The sequence below is a fragment of the Bombus terrestris genome, chromosome 7, assembly GCF_910591885.1.
Source record: "Bombus terrestris chromosome 7, iyBomTerr1.2, whole genome shotgun sequence".
Taxonomy (NCBI): Eukaryota; Metazoa; Arthropoda; class Insecta; order Hymenoptera; family Apidae; genus Bombus; species Bombus terrestris.
In genome coordinates, this window is record NC_063275.1 from 17,172,338 (window position 1) to 17,191,176 (window position 18,839).

At 40.6% G+C, this 18,839-nt stretch overlaps 3 protein-coding genes across 5 annotated transcripts in view; all 3 read left to right on the forward strand.

Annotated features, from left to right (window-relative positions):
* The first annotated feature begins 2,501 nt into the window (after window positions 1–2,501).
* On the forward strand, window positions 2,502–6,125 carry LOC100649579 (L-lactate dehydrogenase). 2 transcript variants are annotated; one of them, XM_003396722.4, is made up of 5 exons: window positions 2,502–2,867; window positions 3,871–4,000; window positions 4,087–4,552; window positions 4,767–5,008; window positions 5,169–6,125. In XM_003396722.4, exons 1-5 carry the CDS (start codon window positions 2,863–2,865, stop codon window positions 5,331–5,333), a joined length of 1,008 nt encoding a protein of 335 aa, XP_003396770.1. In that variant the 5' UTR covers window positions 2,502–2,862; the 3' UTR covers window positions 5,334–6,125. The 2 variants fall into 2 exon arrangements, with proteins under 2 accessions (XP_003396770.1, XP_003396771.1); XM_003396723.4 differs by having other exon boundaries at window positions 2,502–2,785.
* Window positions 6,126–7,010: 885 nt separating this feature from the next.
* Window positions 7,011–8,943, forward strand: LOC100649772 (L-lactate dehydrogenase-like). The gene is made up of 7 exons (XM_012310806.3): window positions 7,011–7,157; window positions 7,415–7,532; window positions 7,655–7,828; window positions 7,937–8,110; window positions 8,244–8,361; window positions 8,459–8,582; window positions 8,770–8,943. Exons 1-7 carry the CDS (start codon window positions 7,011–7,013, stop codon window positions 8,932–8,934), a joined length of 1,020 nt encoding a protein of 339 aa, XP_012166196.3. The 3' UTR covers window positions 8,935–8,943.
* Window positions 8,944–10,538: 1,595 nt separating this feature from the next.
* The window catches only part of LOC100649883, a 41,300-nt gene continuing 32,999 nt past the window's right edge, over window positions 10,539–18,839 (forward strand). The window contains exon 1 of one of the 2 annotated variants that reach the window (XM_048406995.1): window positions 10,539–10,955. Coding sequence is in view for 1 of the 2 variants with exons in the window: in XM_003396725.4 (XP_003396773.1) it covers window positions 10,885–10,955 (71 nt within the window). In the remaining variant the exon portion in view is untranslated. The remainder of the gene's footprint in view (window positions 10,956–18,839) is intronic. The other variant, XM_003396725.4, reaches the window with a different exon arrangement.

Below are 18,839 nucleotides of genomic sequence, written 5' to 3' on the forward strand. Positions count from 1 at the left end.
GGGAAAAACAATTACAGGAAGAAATATTATGGGATTATACGTTCACGAAGACATTATCTTTTTGTGAGATAAACCGTGCTTGAATTATATTATAAATGCACCTGCCTGCTTATCACGTGATTCCTGCTATCTAGAAACATTCAAACACTGTACTTATTGCGCAATTCGTGCAAAGTCAATGTATCTGCAGCATATGCAGTGTATGGCATAGCAGTTGTGCGATACAAGAATTCAAAAATTTATCAGCTATTGTAAAAGTAATGAAAAATTAATAGTAATCTTCGCTTCGCTATATTAATTCACGAATAAATTCATAAACTCCTAATTATCAAATCAATCTTCTAATACTACTTATCTATCAAGAAAATAAGAAGACGCAAAGATTCAAAGTTTTCACTGTCAGTAAAGTGAATGACTCGAATATCGCACTTTCCTATAAACATATCTGTAATGATTAGATAGAATATAATATCATATATGTAACAATACATCCGATAGAAGTCATAGCTCAGTCTTGGCCAGTTACAAATTACATACTACTTTGCGACAAGTTGCCCTACTTCGCGTACGGCTTTTACAGTTATGTGCATAGATTAATTTCGGACATTGACTCTAACTCCTTCAACTCGTTCATTATGCGTGGCATGTGATGCGAAGATTATGCAACCATATGCAGTTCGATAGTTACGCATTGTTCGATCAACTTAACTTTCAAACCATAAAAAAGTTAGAAGCGCTGCGTGTTCGCGCCAGGCAAATCATCGCTCAGGTTCCCTTCTAAATTTCTTTTCAATTTTCTCGCCAGTTTGAGAGAGCGAAACGTGCTAGCCACGACGATGCAAATGATTATAATTACGGGATGGATGGCGGCTCCGTTACTCGAGGAACGTCAATTTCATCCACAAGCATCTTTTTTTTTTTTACGCCGAGCGACGGTCAAAGTTAATGCCCGGCGTGTAAAGAGCAATTGCAAAAACGCATTATCTCTGTAAAATGTAGTAACCTTTCATCCCGTCTCCTTCCGATTAGATTACGGTAAAACGCGGAAAAAATTGAAGGTCTGCGATTTAAGCTTAATGTAAATAAACTAGGAAACATAAACGATATTTTGTTTTAAAGCGATATTTTATAATCTTTGAGAACGTAGGTAAGAGTATGATGGACGTCTTTGTGCATTTTTAAATATTAATCAATTCGAAACCTAGTACAAAAATTACAAGATATTTAGTACAAATACATCTATATTTCGCAGAGATCACAAATATATTACTAAAATTCAACGCTTATTATATGCTTAAAAATAAAAATACCAAGATTATATTAGATATTGAGAAGCGGAATTCCTGTAATCCGTTAGACAACGAATAAAGAAGTAGTTAACCAATAGAGATAATTTTAATGTAATGTTGCATCAAATTCGAAGAAACTGTAAAACGTGACGCCTCTCACGTTTTTCCTTTCGTGACTGGCGCGAGCACTATTTGTATAGACTGTAGAATCACGTGAGACGTAGGAAGGACGAAAATAACGCTCGAGAATACAAGAGAAGGAAGAGTAGATGAAAAGGTGCTCGTGATCACGTAGAACTTATAGTGACGAATATGTGAAGATCCGTTACGTCATTCTTAACTGCATTCATCGTGGTATTCCTAAATATGATTCAGCTAAACGGAACACGTGACGATATGTGTATTCTCCAACAAACCAGCAGACTCGCGCAAAATGTACGCGCCGATATTATATCTGCGGCATACTATCGACAAGATTATTTGATAAAAAAAAAGTTGGCGGATGCTCTACTTTGATTCGAGATAAGTATTAGACTAGGTTTAATTTTTTCCACACGAGTTTTTAAATAAATCTATTGTTTCTCGCGGGATCCCTCTTGTAACAAATGTTGTCCAACGGGATTGGTCAATCGTAATCGTTTCATTCAATTGTCATGTACATTCCACCGCGATGAAACTTAAATTATGATTGCCGAGAATGACATCACTCTTTGCATTATCAGTTTTTAGAGCGGCGATAATGAAAATTGGAGAAACTGTACAATAAAATTTCTGACAGATAAATCCAGACATACAAAATTAAGCTAATTAATAAATACAACATACTTACATATGTTCCTTAGAGTTTTAAAATCACCTTACCTCTAAAATTGCACTATAAAAATAATCGAGCGCGTCGATTAGATCCACAAAAACTTCCTTTTCAAATTATATAAATCTTTATGAAAACAGTTCGCATAAATTTAACGCAATACTTAGTCCAAACAAAATATCCAGTTAGATAGAATTCCACGGACCCCAATCGTATGTATTTTTAGTCCCCTTAAAACGACACACATCCTGCAAGCTGATTTTTATTAGCCGCGCAGTGGGGATCGAGAAGAAAGCACCACATGGATCGATAGATACTGTTCTTCGGGGAAAAAGGAACGCACGTTGCGTCATACCACGCGTGCGCAACGTTACCTTCAATTTCCGAAAATCTATGCCGCGATCTACGTACTACGTACGCCGCATTAGCAAAGTTACCGATAAATTCGAAATAACGTCCACGCGACGCGTGAACGATCGACACGTGACACGGGGTCAATGTGAAAATTTATCGGAAAAACCGAACGTGAATTTATCATTTCGGCGATACTCGGTTGTATTACCGGTTTCATCAGCTCCCAACGCGCCGGCTGAAGCCTATGGGAGGTATAAAAGGCGGCGACAAGGTCACCTTAGCAAACAGAAGTCTCTGAGCTGTCAGACAAGTTGGACGTACGGACCTCTTGGTAAACCGCCCAAATAACCTGCTTGGTGTTAGCTTCATTTCTTTCTCTGCTTTCTGTTTTTCTTTCTTAAAGCAACCATGAGGTTAGTGTATATATGTTTTATTCTTTATGTTCGACGCGTTTCAAGTTATTATACGACGAGATTTGTCGATGTTTGAAAGTTAGTGTATAACGACGCGTCGTATAAGGATGAATCCTGTTACGCGATGTGGGACGCCATTCCCATAGAAGAAACTGGATCATAGCGCAGTTCTATATTCCGTGAATTATTCACTTGGTGATACTTAATTAACAGAATTAGTTCGCTCGTTTTGCTAGTGTATTCTATCGGTGATGGGTACTGATATCTGTTCTCGATGTTGTTTGTAGTTTTTCAGTTTGATTTATTTGAGTAATTGCCTGCAGTTTCCTGTGTAACCTGCATTTCTATAGTACATATAACTTTGAACGTTGGTACACGTGCTTGACGTACTACTAGTGACACCTTACAAGCTTGCTTGTATTATCTACGTTCTATGTTTCATTCATGTAATCGATATAATAAACGAATAGACAACTATGAACAAAAAAAAAAAAAAAAAAAAAAAATTCGCTGTATACCTAGCTGCTTAAAGCCAAACTGTTAAAAATTCATTTCTGATTCGTCTAAGTGTAAATATATAAAGTGCCATATAATTAAAAATTAACGATATTCTTTTTGTAGGTATTTCTTTTTCTTGTGATTAACATATTCTACTTTTTCTTCCTCTATTCTTTGCATGAACGAAACGTATCATTTTGAAGATGGAGAGGTCACGAAATTTTGAAACTTTGAAATTTTCGTAACCTTTCCGGCTTTGAGAGACTCATAAGCGAAAAAATAAAACGCTAGGAATTGTTGTAATATAAAGAGTAGCTATCCTGACACCATACGCTGATTGAAGCACATTTTTGTAACAATAGAACGTTTCTAAAATTTTCGTAATAGCATGAGCGCACGCTATGACCTTTTTGACCTTCATCGACCTTTTTCGTGCAGATAATTTAAAAATAGACAAGAATCAGCTAGCCTATTACACATTAGACAATATAATAATTTTTTTTAGGAGAATGGCATTGTTGAAAAATAAATTATTAAACACGGTGATAGAGCCGGTTGCCACGGGAAAAAACAAAGTTACCGTGGTCGGCGTCGGCCAAGTCGGTATGGCTTGTGCTTTCAGCATCTTAACAGACGTAAGTTTTACATTCCGAAATCTGAATATTTATAAATTACTAAACAACAATCTACAACCGAAATTTGAATTTTTTTCGTATTGCAGAATGTTTCGAGCGACTTGGTGCTCGTGGATGTAATGGCCGATAAGCTAAAGGGAGAGATGATGGATTTGCAACACGGTAGTGCGTTCTTGAAAAACGCGAAGATCAACGCCAGTACTGATTACTCTGCCACAGCGAATTCTAGTTTGTGCGTTGTGACTGCCGGTGCTCGTCAAAGGGAAGGCGAGACGAGGCTGGATCTTGTTCAAAGAAACGCAGATATCTTCAAAGCCATCATTCCGCAGCTGGTCAAATATAGCCCGGAAACGATTCTCTTAATCGTCTCGAACCCGGTAGACATTCTGACCTACGTGGCGTGGAAGCTTTCAGGCCTGCCAAAGAACCGAGTGATTGGAAGTGGAACTAATTTGGACTCCGCCCGATTCCGCTTCCTTTTGTCGCAGAGATTGAACGTCGCACCTACATCTTGCCACGGATGGATTATCGGAGAGCATGGCGATACGAGTGGTACGTTGATGCGCAATATTCAAAGGTTGATTGGTTTTTTATTGCTCACAGCTGATTAACGATTGTTATCTGTGATAAGGGCACACGCGGAAACAAAGTGTCGCGTTATCAAACTTAGATCGTAATTTTACCGAATTTTCACGTGAACGACGAGTGAAATATGTTTCTATAGGCTGATGGTAGTTTGTAATATTTGTCTCACTATTGTTTTCAGTACCCGTATGGTCTGGAGTGAACGTTGCTGGCGTCAGGTTGCGCGATCTCAACGAAAACGTTGGTACGGACAAAGACACTGAAAATTGGGGTGAACTGCACAAACAGGTTGTAGATAGCGCATACGAGGTGATCAAGCTAAAGGGTTACACATCGTGGGCTATTGGTTTGAGCGTTGCGAATCTCGCGTCTGCTATATTGCGAAACTCCAACCAAGTTCACGCCGTATCTACCATGGTTACCGTAAGTCGATAACTCGTGTTTCTTATATAATTATCGCGCGATTGCAGTATCATCGTTGATTGCAAAACGAGTTGCTGAAACGTCTAGACGTTTAAAAAATTGATTTGTTGCTGAACGTATCGTTCAGTGAGCAATGATCCTCATATTCGATTATTTTCAGGGATACCACGGAATCAAGAAGGACGTGTTCTTGTCTCTGCCTTGCACCTTGGGTGAAGGTGGTGTCTCATGCGTTGTTCAACAGAAGTTAACAGAGGGCGAGACTGCTCTTCTGCACCAGTCGGCCGATATGATGCACGATGTGCAAAAGGAATTACAATTTTAAATAATTCGTTTCATTTTGCGCGTTGAAATAAGTCTTTCTCCTAAACAAAGGGAATCAATCATCTTGTAACTCAATGTTGTGTGTGTTTATGCACTCAAAGTATCGATTCTTGACAAGCACTTTTGGTTTCTACTTACGGTTTATTACTTAAGTTCATGTGGCCAATACTTAAGAGTGCTATTAAAAATATTTAAATTTTATTTATATGTATAAATACGCCAAAAACACGCTCTGATTTAATGAATGATATAAATGATTCAACAGTTAGAGTAATCTTTTGTATAAAGAAAATATGTGTTTGCGTGACCACGAAGTATTAATTACTGTTGTATCGATGTTTGATATTTACAACAGATTTTATTGCATTCAGTTGGTTTAATATGACATTATATATTATAACGTACTAATTATATTATTATCATATATAAGTTATATGATACAATAATTCTACGATGTACGTAATTATGATTTGACGCAAGACAAGATACTTAATCGATAAGTCGAAGTACAAATATGTACGATAAACAATTATCAGCCACGATACGACAATCAGGCAAAACTTGAAATAGAAATTTAAATTGATTCGTAAATTACGTTTATCTTATACTTGTCAGAGATATCAAACGATTCTCAAAATGTTCAATGTCTACCTCACGAAACTCGCATAGACTGATCTGTATTTTCATATGAAACCTAGAGTACTATTTCCTAACTGATCCTGTTATCAAACATACCACACACTGTCTTGTATATTTGTACCAGTGATATAATAAATCAATACTGTTTAGCTAAGCCAATGAAACGATTATTTTTATCTTAAGATTTGTCATACGACTATTTGTTATTATAAGATGAATCTATCACAATCATTCGCTGAATTCGAATCCGTGTAACCATGGATTGTTTAACAATTGATAAACTGACGCAATGACGATTCACTAGGTGCGTTATGATCGGCAGCGCCTTCTTTTTTATGAAACGTCAATTAACCTTGTGCGATGTGACATTTTTCGCGATAGAGGGGACACGGGAATTAAACAAAATCATCAGGTGTTAGAAGCAATGGTTTTGTCGCGCATGCTGTCGATTTCGTCGCTGCCGGCATGTGTGAAATGTACGATATGTACGATATCGAGGAGAAGCTTTGCTAGCAAACACTTTCGTCGTAGTTTACCGCCAACGATACTAAAGGACATTTTCACCGGTGGCAAGACGAAGAAAATCGCGTCCGCTGATTTTGGCAAAGACGCCACCGCTGGAAACGATTTACAGAGAGCGGTCAGTTTCGTGTAAGCGATCTATACTCCTTTACCTACTGATCGCTCTTTCTTTAACACCTATTTAACATTGGAATTCTACGTATAAAATGCATAGCTAAAATTATTTCTTTGTCAAATTAGAATTAAACGATTTACCAAGTTCTTTCTTAAATATTAAGTCAGTATAAAAATACGATCATTAAATATAATGCAAAGAACCAATAAAGAAATAATGTTGAAAAGTACATTAAGAATTGGAATTCCGAGAAGTTGATCTTCATTAAAAATACATAGCTTGGAATCGTACCAACAAGACTGTAGCCTCTTTTAAACGTAAAATACCACTCATTTCATATGTCGTAACTCGACAAATGCATCGTGAATATCGAATTGACAGAAGGTATAGTGTTACGATAAAATGATAACTTTTCATTTCAGACCACCATGTCTGAAGGAAGAGCTGCTTTGCAAGTTCGCGGAACCGGTACGAGATTGCTGTCACAAGGTGACGATCGTAGGGTCAGGAATGGTCGGCGTGGCTTGCGCGAACTCGCTTCTCTTCCAGGTACATCGGTACCAACCTTTTACATTTTTCGACCCTTGAACGACGAACTTATCGAACGTTCAAGACTATCGAGTTTATTTTGAACACGAGTGAAAGTTCGATAGACGTCTCACGTGGTAAATCCACGGCAACTAAGTCCAGGAATATGGCAGAAGTCCTGGAAAATGTCCTCGTGTTACATACACGTGCATTCTCGATGATGGAAAGTCACGTCGAGTCACTTGGACATTTGTAATTTTTCCGTTGCTTCATCGCAGAACATCACCCCGCACATTGCGATAGTCGATGCATTCCCGAAGAAGCTGGAGGGGGAAGGAATGGATTATAATCACGGCGCGGTATTTTTAGGAGATCCACGCGTAGATTTCGACACAGGTAAATGTTTACTTTAAAAATAGTTTCATTGAGCATGCGACAACTTTCACGACAAAGGTTTAATTATAAAGAACGTGGTAAATGATTAAACAGATAGAGGAATAAGAAGAATGTTGTTTCAGACTTTTGTATTACAAGCAACTCGAAGGTGATCGTTATAACTGCGGGCGCGAGACAAAAGAAAGGTGAATCGCGGTTAGATTTGGTACAACGCAATTCGGAGATTATGAAGAACATTATACCTACTTTGGTTAGTTATAGTCCGAATGCTGTGTTCGTGATCGTCAGTAATCCAGGTTAAGTATAACTTAAAAAGAGAAATCTTCAGATTTATCTGTACGACGGAAGACAATACATCGAAGTCAATGTTAAGCCGCGAGTAGAAACGGAACTTTTACTTTCAGTTGACATTTTGTCGTGGATAACGTGGAAAGTGAGCGGACTACCGGCCGGCCGAATAATCGGAAGTGGGACTAGTCTCGATTCAGCAAGGTTTCGTTACTTAATCGCCGATCGTATAGGGATAGCACCGAGCTCGGTTCACGCGTGCATCATCGGCGAGCACGGAGACAGTCAGGGTGAGTTCGAAAATCGGCCACGTTTGCGACGAATTCGACGCGTATTCTACGTGATCTAATTTTTTACATTTTGCCGGAGGAGAAAGCACACGTTACGTATCGCGTCTGTTTAAGTCCGTTTGACGTTTCCTAGTTCCACTCTGGTCTGGAATAAATGTCGCTGGTGTACAATTTCGCGATATTCTGCCGAATATCGGCCTCGAAACCGACGAAGAAAGATGGTTTGAAATTTCCAAGGAAGTCGTCAGACTGTGAGCTCTAGCCTCCTGTTTCCTATTATATCTCAAATAATGTTATAATGGATTGGTAGAAAGAATCGACAAAATGAATTTTTTCCTTGTTTTCCAGTGGCGCCACGGTTAGGTGTTTGAAGGGATATTCCAACACAGCAATTGGTCTTTCGGTTGCTCACATCGTAACGGCTATTCTGTCCAACTCGCAGACGGTTATACCGGTTTCAACTTTAGTTCAAGTATTAATTAAACTTTGAGCTTAAACTTTTTACTTCAGTTATGACTCAGTTCGTAGTTTGTGATCGAAGTCGATTACATAACAATTTCATATCAGACGTGATTAGGACTAGACAGTTCTACGCAGAAGATTGCTTTGAATCTTGTAATATCATTAGTCGATTTTGATTGGACAAATTTCGTTTGTAGGGTCATCACGAAGTTTGTCAAGAGATTTTCTTGTCGCTGCCCTGTTCCATAGGTGAGAATGGCGTCACGAATATCGTGCGAATGCGAATTACAGAATTCGAGAAGAAATTGTTTCAAACATCAGCGAACTTTGTATACAACGTGCAAAAGGATATAAAAACGTGATCGTTCGAATCGTCTTTCTAAATAATATCGTATCGTTTAATTGTGATGATTAACTTTTTTGTAAAAAGTGTATTTAAATATATCATGTCCCATGCTGCTCGATAAATGATCGAATATTACATATTCGCGGCTTTCGATCGATTATTTCAACGAGAGAAAAATAACGTTCAAACGATTTCCCCGACTTATCTCATCTGCAATCGCAGCCTGTCTCGAAGCACGAGTCAAATACGTGCGATGACGAAGTCCGCGTCTACCCGCTTTTTTTCTCTCCTTATCTGTGAATCACTGATGTCGTTTTCATCCAATCGATGACGTCAATGAACTATCTACAAATGTTCCGAAGAACACTAAAGGATATTTCGCCGATTTGCATACGCATGAGTTCCCTGAACTCATTTTTAAAACGATATTTTTTCAAACGAAAATTCAAATCCATAGCTCTGTTGTTGCATCAAGGATTTAAGTACTTCGCTAAAATTCAGCATTAGTACACAATTTTCAGATTACGCGAATAGGTGCGTTCCCTGTGATACATGTAAAAAAGGCAACAGGTGACCGGTGGATGGTACCAGAAGGTCGCGATTCTGCCGCAGGCTAGGCCACGGCAAGGTGAGAGAACAGTGCGGATATCGACCACGAGATGTCGCGTTGAAATGCTCAGGTAAGGCGACAGCCGCACGAGCCGCGATGTTACAGCATTCGAACGCTAACAGTGCCGTAAGAACAGCGCTATTTTTCGAAGAATTCTCGTTTGAGAGCGTTTGGAGTTCTCCGAACAAAATATTGCATCGTTATAAAATCTGTTCGCAACCGCAAAGATCTCGAGATTATCGAGAAGTTTGACGGTTCTAATCACCTGAGGAGATTGTCAGTTAAAGATTAATGAAGGGATACGAATAGAAGGATTAACGCGATATCTCTGATTTAAATACGTAAGAAGGAGAAGCAGGAATTGTGAAAATAACTAGTCGTCTTGATATCGAGCAAAGAAGAAAACACCAGGTCAGAAACGCTCTCCTTTTACTTGGTTCGAAAGCAGATCCATTTGAAAGGCGAGGCGTGTCATTGATTTTTAAAAGAATTCTTCGTGAATTGTGTCGTAACACGCGCGCGAATCCTTTTGTCGACCAATAGAAATTCTTTCGATCGTTTCGGACTGGACGCGTGCCTTGGGACCTCGACGTGTCTCCAGGAATCGTAATTAGCAAGGAAAATATTTTACAAACGACAATCTGTTTGCTTGGCAAACCGAGCCTGGAACTTATAGTTGATAAGCTTGACGAACCTTTGCTCGAGAGTACAGCACTGATGAGTCTAATGAATTTTAATTTTAGAAGGAAGCTTTCCAAAATGTTAAAGTATCCGCTAGTGCGTTTACTGTATCAATCAGTATTCTTAATACGATAAATTTTTAATATTACCATTTTAACGACTTTTACCATCGATCGCATCAAATACAAAAATTAAGATAAATTGTTATAAGAAAATAAAAGAAAAAAGTATTCTCGACTCGAGTTTACAAAACGATCGGCAAAGGAGCAAGGTAACAAGACACGTTTACACGGCACTGAGGCCCAGGTGGAGGTGGTAGCCGGGCCCCGTTCTCTGTTGGTCCTGTCGTCTGTCAGTGGAGCTCAGTCAGCAGACAGTCGGTCCGTCCGGTCAGCTGGTTCCGTTTATTCGTGTTAGAAGCTTCCTGATGGTAAGCCGAACGTGAAACACCTGATAGAACCCGGTAATCGAACCTCGATCATCAAGGATCGACGAAAGACTCAGCGGCCCGCGCGCCGTATGTGCGCGAGTGTACAACTTCTCCACCGGAAACACCAACGGCACGGTGCGAGGTACCAACTAAATCGAACGATAGGAACAAGTGGCGGAGGAAATCGAAACGCAGGAAGAAGATAGAAACGCGATAGGGACGGTGTATTCCTGGTCAAGTAGAAAATGACTATATCGTACGCGAGCGAAGTGCCAAACGGCTCCAGCTTCGGCTGCTTCTGGAGGATCCTGGTCAAGTGAGTTTACGATATCGATTTCTTTCCCCGAACGATCGTTCGTTTCTTTACGCGAAATCAGACGAATTTTACGATTCGTGCACGCTATCGAGATTGGCCAGAAATTTGGTGACAGTGTGACAGGTTGAACAAATCTGATGCGCACTACGAGGCCTTAGCAACAAGTTTGTCAAGCTACGTTGTCTGTAGTTGTTTTCATTCTGCTCTGTTCTCTATCTTCGATTGTTAGAACACCACTGCTCGCGCTATCTGCACTTTGTCCCTTCATCGACTCCACCACGTTCGTTGGTCGCGAGTCGCGACATTATCGTCTCGCAGCTCGGAACAGTAGGAAACAACGCGACACGGTAGGTTACGGACGGTTCTCGACACACACGGAACATCGAAAAGGTGGTGCTCTCACTTTCCTTACGGTGGATTAATTTCACGCTGACTACGAAAGAGGACGACGCGACGGTCTGTTTGACCGGTCTCTCTGGCTAAATTTCGTACGCGCTCGCGTTCCTCTACGTAAAGTAAACGGAGACGTTCCGTAACAAGAATGGACTTGCAAAATTGTTACGATTCGTGATTCGTATTTTGAGCAGAAACATATGAAAATAGCAAAGCGAGCAATACTTTCGACACGCGTGCGCCCGAGCCAAGCGTTCCAAGATACTGGAGCACGCTTCTAGATAGTTTACATAGTCGGCATACCATGTAAGACGAAGATATTGCGATATTGTGACCAGTGGATCGTTGTGCAACGTTTAACTTTCGACTCGATGTACTGTGTTCTCGATTTAGAGCCCGGCTGCATAGGAGGAGAAGAAGGAGAGGCCAGCCGAGTCCTTGGACAAGGATTCTGTAAACGCACGTGTAGAAAATAAGGAAAACCAATAACGTATAGACTTTTCTGATCGTTGTTCTATTTTCCTCGTTTTTTTATATTTGTCGTTCGATCGATTCGCTATCTTTACGAGCGATACGTTAGATGGTCGTGGAACAGGCTGGTACGCGTCGAAACAGAAATTGTCCTGATTTTTTTCCCTCAGAACGTACGGTTATATGAATCACAGTAGCGGAGCACGTAAAACCCGCTAGCACAGAAATGGTGCTCGGTCAACGCTTGCCTGTACGTTTTAAGGAAATAAGGTCGTCGATACATTGATTTTAGCCGTAACGACTCGAACGTTACGTGGAATATCGGTACGCTGTTTCTGTACTCTTCTGTCACGGGATTTTCGTTCCAGTTGTCGCTTACGACCAAATGAAACGGTAGTATTTGAATACTCCTATGTCGTGCCACGTTTATTGTGTACCGTTCAATTGTATTATATTATCTAGATACTGATTCATCTAACCGTACTCGATATGAATATAGACTTGTTCAAAGTTTCGTTTTTTTTTTCTTTTTTAACTTATTTATGTAAATTTCTCGTGTCAACACGATGTTGTTACAATCTTTTAAATATTATTTATCGTCGATGGTCGACTTAATTTCCGTTTAGGAAAACCATCCATTCATTACACAACTTTGCTCAGAACTCGGTAACATCAATGCTCGCGTAGATCCAATGGCGCTAAATTATATGTTATACAATGAATCTTATGTAAATGTTCAATGATCATCTGTACAGTTAAAGACGGGTTTGTCTACCTGTCGAAGTCTAAACATCGTGCTAGCCACGAGTTCTCAGAATGGGACAACAGACGCACAGAATCACTTGATTAAATAGTATCCGTTCAACGGTATCGACATAGCTACATTTGTGAACGCGCGAAACGCAAACCTAAGACTGTCAATAGACTGACGGAAGAAGCACGTGATGCACGTGTAGAATCACGAGTAAAATCAGTTTCTCCGTTTAGTATCTTGTCCGGATTTTACATCAGTTACGCGGAAATATCTTTCTACATGATAACAACACGACTCGACTTAATAATCGACAGGTGAAAAAATCTATAATTTTCTATAATTTTCTGCGGTTGAAATAATCTACCGGGCATTAATCAAAGACATTAATAAAAATTTCGTGACGCAAGGTAAATTCTGTCGACGCAAAATCGCATCGCGAATTCCTCGCTCGTGATTGTTCGTGAAAACGCATAATCGTAGTCGGAATATCGTTGCATACGATTTGCAACGTCCTTGCCGAAGCTCGTTTATTGACATTTCCACGACCTTTAGAACCGCGACGTTGGTGGATCCTCGGTTGATCTCGGTTTCTCTCCGGACTGTGGGCGCCAGCTTGAAAACGGCCTTAACGGCTTTCACGTAAGATCTCGCTTTCCTAGGCTCGTTACACGCCGCGCGACACACTCCTTGCACGCAGAGTAATAGCGACGACCGCCAACTATCTATAAATAACCAGCAACTTCCAGAAATAGAAAACACTTTCGTGATAGCGCACGCAAAACGATACCGCAGTGTCACCGCTGGTATCTCTAGGAATGCAATCTGTAGGTATTTCATGCTCGATTCAGAGGAGATATTGCCGTGTAGTTAGCTGTAATTTACCAGCGAGCTTAGCAAGCTCAGAACGTTCACGAATAAGTACAATTTCCAAAAGCTAATTGTTTCGATATCGCTGTGCAATTCCAATATTTGTATTCGATTTTTCTCTTTTGAATAAGTATTGTATTTTCAGCCAAGGTACTTGACGTACCGTGTATCGTTGCATGCTGATTTACATACTGGCAGCTAAATCATTTTCGCAATAGATTATACCGTTGGCTTGCGAGGCGAACGTGTTGAACAAACCCAAAGAACAGGGAGACTTCTGCTGTGTACCTCAAGGTTGTGCCATTTTACCTTTTATTTCATCGTGTGTATACTGCAAATGTTCTTCGATCGTACGTACTCATCTACCGATACGCCTTGACTATAAAAATATCACGTAATAGAGAGGCAAAAAGACAAGGAATGGTAGTAAAGAGGCAGGCATACAGAAAATCTTGCAGTTTCAATATACGGTTCCTGATATCGTAGAGTTTCACGCTAGTCGAGATGGAACCGGCATGCGAGAAGCTTCTTTTTCTCGTGTAAGTCTTCCGGAACAGTTCATACCAGCTTTCCTATCCGCCTACCGGACTGGGCAACCAAAGAGAATGACGCGATCGAAGATCTATAAATACCCAGGAGAGTCCAGAACGATCTATAAATACAAATCCACTATCCAGGAATAGAAAATCGCGGCTGATTCTCCGCTGGGATGGTAATCATTAACCGTATGAATTCTCGAGGCTTGCCGATCTGTTATGAGGTTAGAAGCGTGGTCATTAAGTCGATTTCTGATTGACGGTTAGAAATAGTGCGTTCGCGTGTAGATTATGAGCTAGAAGAAGTTAAACCAACCACTACGATAGACGCGATAGGCAACGGTAGAAGTTCGCGGGTGTTTATTTTTCTGATGTTTTGCCAGGTTTAGAATCCGAGCATCGATATAGAACCACCAGTATGTATACCTGTATACACATGGACGCGTAACAGTTGCGCCGATCACGCGCGCTAAATAGGCCTAGCGCGTGAACGGAAGAACTATGGCAGCGAATCGCACGCGTGAAAGCAAGAACGGTTTTCACGGTGCACGGAAGACTGACCAAGATAAAGCGGCAGGATGATGATATTCGTCTGCAAGCTCGCGAAAAAGTGAAATCCAGGAATTCTTGCCTGATTTCAAATGACTCGTCATATTTCTCGTTCGCCGCGGTTCTTCTCGATCCCTCATCGCCGGCGCCAACTCGGAAATAGAATTTCTAACGGAGTGAAATCAATTTAGCATACCGAACGAAACACCGAGCGCACTTACTTTACGAAAGCATTACCACGTAGAATTATCTGTAAAAAGACGTACAGCGAGAAACTCTGTCTGATTTCACGTGGAAAATATTTTCCATCCGATGCTGATAACTCGAATCGCGCGAATGGCGATAAAACACGAAAAGAGAGAATTCCTACCGATAATCCATCGCTCGTATACATTTGTAAACGTTACAAATTATGCTAAAATTCTTTGCAAATATGAAATTACTTGGAGTCTAAATACCGAGACGACAACGATCGGCGACGATCGAACAGCCGAACGCGACAACTTTCTTCGATCGGCGACCGTGAGGAATCGTGCAATGGCGCGAGCTCGGGGAACTAGGCCATTGTCTCTCAAATTGGACGATCAGGAGCGTCTCATAAGAATGCAAAAAGCCGGGATCGGTTAGTCCGTATTGCAGCGGCGCGCATCGGTGGTCGGCGGCGCGTCGAAACGACGCTACCGATTGGTCACGTTCGTGCTCGTGTGTCGCGACGACACACCGTCCTGTCGTGTCCTGTCGTGTTGAGTTGTGTCGAGTGGTGCGCGCCTCTCTCGCGAATTTAACGCTGCCTCGCGCCGTCTTCGTTTCTTTCACGAGGCTGCATCGAACCGGGTGCACGAACGTTGTTGCATTCGCACTACGCCGAATGACAATGAGACACAGACCGCGCACCGCACACACGCTCCTAGCGTATGACACACATTTCGTTCACCTCTCTTGTCTTCCGCGGACTGCAGCGGGTACTAAGCGCGGACGCGCGCGCGTTTCTCGCACGCCACAGTACAGGTGTGTGTACGTGCACCGGATTGCTTGCGAGTATGTTTGTACTTATGCGAATGCGCTATCGAACCTCCTAGAAACATCGGGTGGACCAGAATTTCCTTCCTTCTTTCCAGGATCATCCTGGAGCAATTTCCTTAATAGTTTGTGCGTTTTGAGACTTGCAAAATAAATTAAATTCTGGTAATATTTGCTAAGTTGAAGTTAAATTTTTGTTTGCCCTTCGGCAAGTAGAAACGCAAAGAATGAGCGAGAATAAGTGTAAAAATCTTACACGTATAAGAACTGTTTAATTGTTTCCATGCACTTCTACTCGCGACCGTTTATTTTCCCTCATCAGCAAGGATTGTATGTGCACTTGCTTGATCATTTCCTGGAAGAAACTGAACACGTCTAAGAAGAAACAATTTAGTCTAACGATTTACAGTGTCAGATGCTGGCTTAAAAATTGATTACAAACTTTTCAATTCTTTTGTGTTGCAAAATACCTATTACCGACTTCTATAGCTGACGTCAATTATCTAGAAGTCACTACAACAACCCATTTTTCTATTCGCTTCTTTTTTTTTACCGCGAGATACTCGATATCTACATTAATTTACAAGCTTTGATAAGTCAGAAAACTATTGTATCAAGAAGTAGCGTATTTTCACAATTTCTAAGACTATTAACAGCGGCACAAATATTTCTTTCATAAGAGATATTTCATAAGTGTTATTTCATTAAAATTTACTTTCGTATGTTGCACTTTGACTTAAGAAAGTCCTGCGATTTATCTGATCTGCATCTCAATGCTTGCAAGAGGGGATAGGCGTTTTTCGGGCGGTTACAGGCGCGGGACAAAAACAGGGAACTCGTTTTCTCTTCCGCGAAGGCACTCGTGAAAAGTTTCCATTGGTCCTTGATCGGGCCGCAAAAGAGTACTCGTACGCGGGTTAAACGACACGACACAGGGACGAGCGAAGCTCCTTTGCGAGGAGCAATGGCGAAATAAACGTTTTACTGCCAGACGTGTGACGGGCACTCAGCTTTGTTCGTTTACTAATTAAAATGTGAAACCGTCCCCGAGATCACAGCGTGACCGAGGCTTACCGGTCGTATCTTCTGCTCTTCGGCAGTGAATTTCACCAGCACCCGCCTGCCTTCGGATCCGTATTGCCCTTTGGATGCAATTGGATGGCTCGTGGATTCTGATTTACTTAGTCGGATCTTTCATATTTCAAATGTTCAAGGAATCCGCGTTTTCTCAAGGATATGGAGTTCCTGGTATTATCGATGATAGCTGTTTCAGGTTAATATTATTAAACAGTTCATTCTATGAACAGAATATTATATTTTCTATTCAAGGGAGAGATTTTTATTGTCTTCTGAGAATTTTCCTGACATAGAAGGATCAAGATTGCTTAGTAAATCTGGTCTTATGTGAGAAACCGTTGTTATGTTTATAAAATTGCTATGTTCCATTATCTAAATTTTACTTTTATCCATATCCACGACTGTTCTATTGCATAGCCTACTATTGTATTAATTATGTATAAACTTAGTACTGGATTCATTTCTTCTTCAAGTCGGACGTTCCTATAGAAATTTATGTTTTCAAATTACGACGCATAGAATAGAGGAACGAGAATCTCTATTGTTTGGACAGAGGGCCAATTTCACGTGCACGGAAGCATCGATATCAAGGAAGCGACCGAGAAGTTTGCCAAAGTGAGGACGAACGGGGAGCATCACTCCGTGGAGCGTGACCGGCGTTAGTTATGCAACGTTTTGTAGCCTTGCGTCCTTGTTGCCCGCATTGGTATTATCTTGCTTAGAGCGAGGAATCAATTACAATTTGTTGCCTTGATGATGATTTTCTTGCCGAAAGGTGAAGGAGACTACTGACCGATCAATATGCCGATGAGGCTTTTCAGAACGAGTCAAATGATTTTCATTTGATCGACAGATGCAAAACGAGGTCGTTGGAAAAGTCGCGAGACCGAGGAGAAACTTCTGTCTTTCTCTGTCCTCATAAAGAAAAAGAGGCGCCACTTGTTTTAACTAAAACACTTGCAAAGTAACTCTTGCGAAATACGTACGAGCTAAGATATAATCTCGCATATCTGACAGAGACGCTTCCACACTATTTACGTTTCGTTGTCCTCAACAAGAAATGTAACAACCTGCTTTGTACCAGTATTGAGACCCCTATATAAAGATGAACGTGTAGAAATAAAAATAACGATTAAGAAAATATTCAGTCTCCGTCGAACCTCCTGAAAATCAGTAAGTCAAATGGAGAGACGAATTCGTGAGTCATCCCATGAATATCGACGAACCACCTGATCGTTCCCAGAATTGACCTTGCGTCTGGCATTTATTCGACTCCACGTTTCCTTAAAATAAAATAAACAGGAAGATCCTCGAAAAGCGAGTACGTATCGAGCTCATCAATAAACAAAATAAACTCGTATTTTCTCTACGATTAAGAAATTCGTTAATCGTTCGAAGTATTGATAAATGATAATCAGAAAGGAAAAATTGATCAGTGTAATATTTTTCTTCTGTTCGAACGACGATAAAAGACATGATACGAACGTTGGATGTTTGGCACGAATAGCATGAGCTGAAGCAGCCAAAGGCAGGTGACACACACGCAATACCCGCGAGTACCTTCCACGCATAATCGACGCACTTCTCGCACCTCGGTTCGAGATACAAGGTTGCTCGTAACTGTGTCACTGTCAATCAAACTCATCGGTATGTATAACGCTCATCTAAACACTAGTCAATATGCGATTTAATTATTCTCATGGTCTGAAGAACGGGAAGAGAATGTGTCGTTCCATTCTATAATAGGGAAAAAGAATTTAGTACGAGTATCTGGTAAGAAATACATTCCTCTTGACATTGTCGGCATAATAAACCGTCAATGTTTGAGTACTCTATTACTAGACATTTTTCGAAGGTGTTTTGTAATGCCGAATAAGTGTTTGACCAGCGGTCAACTACCACTTAGGAACCACTTATGATAATCAGGCGATCAATTCACTCCAGAAATTCTTCGAATTGTTTGGAACTGATGACACTTACCCATTAACAGAAAGACAGCAAGTCTTTATTCTTTGATCACATCATCGACACTCGAGATCGTAAATCGTAATCTACAGAATCGTTTCCTTTTACGACTAGCCGGTTTGATTTACCTTTCTGGAATTAATCGAGAAACGTTCATCAAATGGCATAAACTCGTTAGTAATGCAAACAGTAGGATGGTTTGCGTTTCTCGCGTGATTCTCTAGCAACTGCACATGTCTTGTAGCCCAGCGG

Excerpts from the sequence above, each read along its gene's own strand:
- LOC100649579 (XM_003396722.4), top strand. Across the intron at positions 4,001-4,086 it reads CTTTCAGCATCTTAACAGAC|AATGTTTCGAGCGACTTGGT; the intron begins GTAAGTTTTACA and ends TTCGTATTGCAG. Across the intron at positions 4,553-4,766 it reads AGAGCATGGCGATACGAGTG|TACCCGTATGGTCTGGAGTG; the intron begins GTACGTTGATGC and ends TATTGTTTTCAG.
- LOC100649772 (XM_012310806.3), top strand. The coding sequence starts at position 7,011 with ATGATAACTTTTCATTTCAGACCACCATGTCTGAAGGAAGAGCTGCTT. Across the intron at positions 7,829-7,936 it reads CGTGATCGTCAGTAATCCAG|TTGACATTTTGTCGTGGATA; the intron begins GTTAAGTATAAC and ends TTTTACTTTCAG. Across the intron at positions 8,362-8,458 it reads TCCAAGGAAGTCGTCAGACT|TGGCGCCACGGTTAGGTGTT; the intron begins GTGAGCTCTAGC and ends CTTGTTTTCCAG.